This window comes from Salmo salar, chromosome 18 (assembly GCF_965601325.2).
Source record: "Salmo salar chromosome 18, fSalSal1, whole genome shotgun sequence".
NCBI classification, from domain to species: domain Eukaryota; kingdom Metazoa; phylum Chordata; class Actinopteri; order Salmoniformes; family Salmonidae; genus Salmo; species Salmo salar.
In genome coordinates this window covers 52,077,180-52,083,179 of record NC_138308.1, presented here as the reverse complement: position 1 = coordinate 52,083,179, position 6,000 = coordinate 52,077,180, and the positions used below count along the sequence as shown (strand labels likewise).

The 6,000-nt window shown below is 42.0% G+C and overlaps 1 protein-coding gene across 1 annotated transcript in view; it reads right to left on the bottom strand.

Moving 5' to 3' along the window:
* Window positions 1-1,332: 1,332 nt before the first annotated feature.
* LOC106592449 (ryanodine receptor 2-like) overlaps window positions 1,333-6,000 on the bottom strand; it is a 444,540-nt gene continuing 439,872 nt past the window's right edge. Inside the window, exons 21-25 of the mRNA XM_082964547.1 lie at window positions 3,774-3,873; window positions 3,003-3,082; window positions 2,289-2,365; window positions 2,109-2,182; window positions 1,333-1,418 (exon numbers count right to left, since the gene is read on the bottom strand). Coding sequence (XP_082820673.1) covers window positions 1,333-1,418; window positions 2,109-2,182; window positions 2,289-2,365; window positions 3,003-3,082; window positions 3,774-3,873 — 417 coding nt within the window. The remainder of the gene's footprint in view (window positions 1,419-2,108; window positions 2,183-2,288; window positions 2,366-3,002; window positions 3,083-3,773; window positions 3,874-6,000) is intronic.

The window sequence follows — 6,000 nt, the reverse complement described above, 5'->3', positions numbered from 1 at the left end:
TCTGCATCACTTTCAAATAGGGACTTTTATTTTGAAGTCGAAACGCAAATTCCACTATTGCGGCTAGCTTCAAAACCGGCCCGGTCAAGCCATTACTACCCACATGAAGCTAGCTGGCTGCTTATAAGGTTCGTTTTGGGCAACAGCGTTAAGTAGCTGGCTAGCTACTTATTTCAATAGGAGAACAACAAGTGGCTACCTAGCTAATACTTACTCACATGGATTCCTAAATCATTGCTGCAGTTTGTACTGGTCATTGTTTTCAGGCTGGTTGCATTGGTGCTAGCTAGGTACCAAACTAAAGCTAGCTAGCTACCCCAGAAGTTGCTAATAACATCTGTATCAAATATTTTTAATTTCAAATGTTCACACAGATGTTTTCCCATTCGGTGGAATAGATAACGTGTTATTACCAACGCGGTCCTGTACAGTTTTGACAGTGACGCTTGAAGCGTCCAATAGTGTTATTTGACTTTTATATTTTTTTGACATGCAAAGAACCCAAACGGCGTTCCAAAGAGAATTTAGAAAAGAGAATTTAGAACAAGAAAAGAGTTGGTCAGAGTTCTAGAAGACTGCACATTGTAGAGAATTTAGAACAGGAGATGAGTTGGTCAGAGTTCTAGAAGACTGCACATTGTAGAGAATTTAGAACAGGACAAGAGTTGGTCAGAGTTCTAGAAGACTGCACATTGTAGAGAATTTAGAACAGGAGAAGAGTTGGTCAGAGTTCTAGAAGACTGCACATTGTAGAGAATTTAGAACAGGAGAAGAGTTGGTCAGAGTTCTAGAAGACTGCACATTGTAGAGAATTTAGAACAGGACAAGAGTTGGTCAGAGTTCTAGAAGACTGCACATTGTAGAGAATTTAGAACAGGAGAAGAGTTGGTCAGAGTTCTAGAAGACTGCACATTGTAGAGAATTTAGAAAGGGTATTATGACCAAACAATTGGTTGATCAGTCATAAAAACACCCCCCCCCCCAAAAAAAAAATAATAAACTGGATTCCGTTTCAATCAAGTAGTGGCAACGCGTGTGATCCATTATGAAACATTTTGTATTGAAATGAGGGAGAGAAAACTAAACCAAAAAAAAGAGCAAAATGCTTACATTTCATCTACTGCATATGAGAAGTAATATAGAAATATAAACCAGGAAGGAAGTGCCATAAAAACAGTAAGCACAGCAGAGTGTATGACAAAAAAAAAACGTCCACATGCCACTCTTCCTACAAACATTAACAATGATGATTTTGAAGGTTTTATTTTTGTCACAAAAAAAAAACTAATTTATACTAAGTTTTGCAATGATTAGCAATTGTTTTTTGTTTCTTCAGTTAAACCCTGTGGCTCCACTGATTTGCTCTCTGCTTGTGCTTATTGACTTGCGTATGAGATTAGCTTTGTTGTCAATGTATCCTTTAAAAAAAAATGTTTTGTCAAAGAGAAAACACAGGGAATTTGTTCCTACACTGCCTGACTAGCATATTGGAAAAGCGCTCTATAAATTACCACCAACTCTGATTAACTCTTAGAAGTGTCGTCCACCCGTTCAGCCTTTGAATACAACATTGACCACAACACAGGTAGAATGTGGCACCCACAGACAACACATGGAGGGTTAGTAAATAACTGAAGAGTAACAAAGACATGTGACGTGTACACCAGGAAATGAAAAGTGATTAATGCACGTAGACAGAGATACAGGAGACGTTGTATTTTCAGTGGTCATGTGGCAAATCCAACATAACTTCCTGTTCAGTCAATGTGATGACAAAACAAAAAAGGACAAAAGGAAAAAAAAAAACCAGGATGAATTTCGACAAGGCATTCTTACAAAGCACAACTACAACACGGTATATATTAAACACGTCTAAAAATATGTAACTTAAATATCTTACATATATAATACGTATATGTTTAATCTTCTATTATGTCCATGTGTGTTCTGATATGATACCATTCTTTCCCTCTTTAATACTGAATATATTGTGAAGACATTATGGTGGTGAACTCTCCCATATTCAGCATGTGTTGTGCAGAGACAGTAAGATATTACCTTTAATAACAGGTCCATAATGTTTCTACCTGTCAGTAGTTAGTATGTACCTGATCCCTCCTCTGTTACCATTCCCAGTCCCTCTGCTTTATTCTGCCGCTCAAACGCATTCAGGTCTAGAACACTGGAACAGAGAGACAGAGAGGGTTAATGACACATTTACGCACCATACACTCCACCAGAATGGAGCAAGCGAGCGACGAGAGGTTGAGGGAGTGTACACCCAGTACCTGCATGACTGCATCAGACCAGCCAGACTCTGGAAGAAGCCCACATCCTTCTTGTCTTTCAGGTAGTCCAGCATTTTCTGTCAGAGAGAAACACAGAGACATGAGAGAGTAAACACTACAGAAACACGGAGACATGAGAGAGTAAACACTACAGAAACACAGAGACATGAGAGAGTAAACACTACAGAAACACAGAGACATGAGAGAGTAAACACTACAGAAACACAGAGACATGAGAGAGTTAAACACTACAGAAACACAGAGACATGAAAGAGTAAACACTACAGAAACACAGAAACATGAGAGAGTAAACACTACAGAAACACAGCAGACTAGAAACACAAACTACCAATTCTAAAAGTAAATATAAATAAAGTGATTGATGGTAGATTGATACAGTTTAATGGTAGATACCAGGTCAGTAAGTGACTGATAGTAGATTGATACAGTTTAATGGTAGATACCAAGTCAATAAGTGACTGATGGTAGATTGGTGCAGTTTAATGTTAGATACCAGGTCAGTAAGTGACTGATGGTAGATTGATACAGTTTAATGGTAGATACCAGGTCAATAAGTGACTGATGGTAGATTGATACAGTTTAATGTTAGATACCAGGTCAATAAGTGACTGATGGTAGATTGGTGCAGTGTAGATACCAGGTCAGTAAGTGACTGATGGTAGATTGATACAGTTTAATGGTAGATAGACCTACCTGCTGAACAGTAGAGTTGCCTCCATTGAGGACAGCGATCCCCAGCTTCAGAGTAGAGGCCACCATGGGACCCATCTCACCTGGTGGGGAATACAACACCGTCATACTGGGTATAGTACGTCACAATGTAGCTACCTACCTACTGTGGACAGATCTCTGCTTTATTGTGAGAGGTATGGTCACTAAGATGTCCAATGTATTCCTCACACATGGCTGCTCTTTCCATGACAGACTGATCAGGTGAGTCCAGGTGAAATCTATGATCCCTTATTGATGTCACTTGTTAAATCCACTTCAATCATTGTAGATGACGGGTTAAAGAATGATTTTTAAGACTGGAGACAATTGAGACATGGATTGTGTATGTGTGCCATTCAGAGGGTGAATGGGCAAGACAAAATATTTAAGTGCCTTTGAACGGGGTATGGTAGTAGGTGCCAGGCGCACCAGTTTGTGTCAAGAACTGCAACGCTGCTGGGTTTTTCACGCTCAACAGTTTCCCTGTGTGAATCCAGAATGATCCACCACCCAAAAGGACATCCAACCAACTTGACACAACTGTGGGAAGCATTAGAGTCAACATGGTCCAGCATCCCCTGTGTGAACGCTTTCGACCCCTTGTAGAGTCCACGCCCCGACAAATCGAGGCTGTTCTGAGGGCCGAAAGGCAGGGGGGGGCAGTGCAGCGACTCAATATTAGGAAAGGTGTTCCTAATGCTTTGTCCACTCAGTGTACATCCTGTTTATATCCATTCTACTCAGAGAGCTTACCTTTGCTGGCGCTGATAGTCTGCAGCACCATCTCCGCAGCACCTCGGTCGTGTAACCTGGCCTGCTGATATAACAGCTTCTGTTTCTCCATCTCTTTTTCCTGCAGAATGGAGGAAGAGGAGGAGGAAGAGGAGGAAGAGGAAGAGGAGAGAGAGAGACCTGAGAGACTGCACCTCCCTGTCCTATCAGACCGCCGTGCGCCCATCGGGCTATAAGACACTCACAGCACCCTGGAGGTGAAGACTTACTGGGCTCCTGTACCCGGTTCAAGATAACCTTCCGTAGGTGTTTTCTATGAATGTCTCTCAAATTAAATTCAGGATGATTTCACCAGTGTTAATAATGCCTGTTGAGGACTAATATATTACAATATTGCAACTCATAACCACAGGGCTCCACATTGGCTAGTTAAGACTACAGAGGGCTTGGAGCTTGGAGCTGGATGGGAGCAGGCAATCTGTCTGTGTCTTAGTACAGTGTGTAGGTACAGTGAGGTGACTGTAAGCTCAGTGCTGAGGGACATGAGACAGATAGACAAGGGGGGACAGTGTCATGTCTCCAGCACACCCACTGAAACAGTGACAACCAAACAGCAGAAACCACTCTGCCTGACTGAGGGAACAGCATGGCAGGGAGAGCTACAGGGGCCCAGGCTTGGCTGCTTCCCCCACTTTCCATCTGAGCTACAGCAGAAGAATACAAGGGGGATGGAAGAGCTCGGAAAGCAAGATGGCCGCTCTCGTAATGTTGTCTTTTTTTTTTTTTTTTTTTACAGTGTTGAAAAAAAAAAACAGGGAGCGAGAGGGGCGGGATGAACGATATGAATGAAGAACCTTCAAAAAGGAACATGAAAACAGAAATACTCGGAAAGGAAACAAAATGCAAAATCAACGGAAACAGTTGTTTTAAGAACTTTGTCACCAGAGATTCTTCCTCCTTCTTGGCAATTTTGTTCCTTAAACCTTTGCTTATATCACGCTGGGGAAACAGAATGGCATCATTTCACAGTGCACGGATCCATCCCCACCTCCTCCTCCGCTATACTCAGAAAATAGAAAAACTTACTAGAAAATGATGGTGAAAAGATTGGTGTAATAAGGACAAGATGTCTGAGTGGTGCCAAAGAAACAGCCGTGAGCAGTCTACTGAAAGCCATGCTGATTAGCATCATCAGTGTTTATGGGTGTCTCTCTGCATGATCACAAAAAATAAAAAAACAAAACCGACACGAGGAGAAAAATATAGATTTACACAATGTTCCATTACAACAGGGGCTCCAGAGCGGCGCAGCAGGTCTACGGCACTGCATCTCAGTGCTACAGGCGTCATTACAGACGTCCTGGTTCGATTCCGGGCTGTATCACAACCCGGCCGTGATCGGGAGTTCCAAAGGGTCGGCGCACAATTGGCCCGGCGTCGTCTGGGTTTGACCGGGGTTAGGCCGTCATTGTAAATAAATATGTTGTTCTTATTAACTGACTTGACTAGTTAAATAAAGGTTAAATAAATAAAATAAAAAATGCTGTCAATCTATGGTAAATTACACCAGGTATGAGAAAGATGAGACATATCATTATCGTCTGACTGGTACGATAACCTGAGGTCCACAAGTCTCCCATTAATGTCAATGAACGATGTGTGAGAAAGTTTGACTTGCACAAGATTGTGTCAACTCTGAGAGAAGACACTACGTGCCATCTCTTCAGGGGTCATTATCTCAACTCTGAGAGAAGACTCTATGTGCCATCTCTTCAGGGGTCATTATCTCAACAGAGAAGACTACGTGTCATCTCTTCAGGGGTCATTATGTCAACAGAGAAGACTCTATTTGCCATCTCTTCAGGGATCATTATCTCAACTCAGAGAGAAGACTCTAGTTGCCATCTCTTCAGGGGTCATTATCTCAACAGAGAAGACTCTACGTGCCATCTCTTCAGGGATCATTATCTCAACAGAGAAGACTCTACGTGCCATCTCTTCAGGGATCATTATCTCAACAGAGAAGACTCCACGCCATCTCTTCAGGGGTCATTATCTCAACTCCAAGAGAAGACTCTACGTGCCATCTCTTCAGGGATCATTATCTCAACTCAGAGAGAAGACTCTAGTTGCCATCTCTTCAGGGGTCATTATCTCAACAGAGAAGCCTCTACGTGCCATCTCTTCCTGGGTCATTTAAAATCTGCCTGCAAGCCATGGGAAACGAAATAACCCACATTTTAAAAGA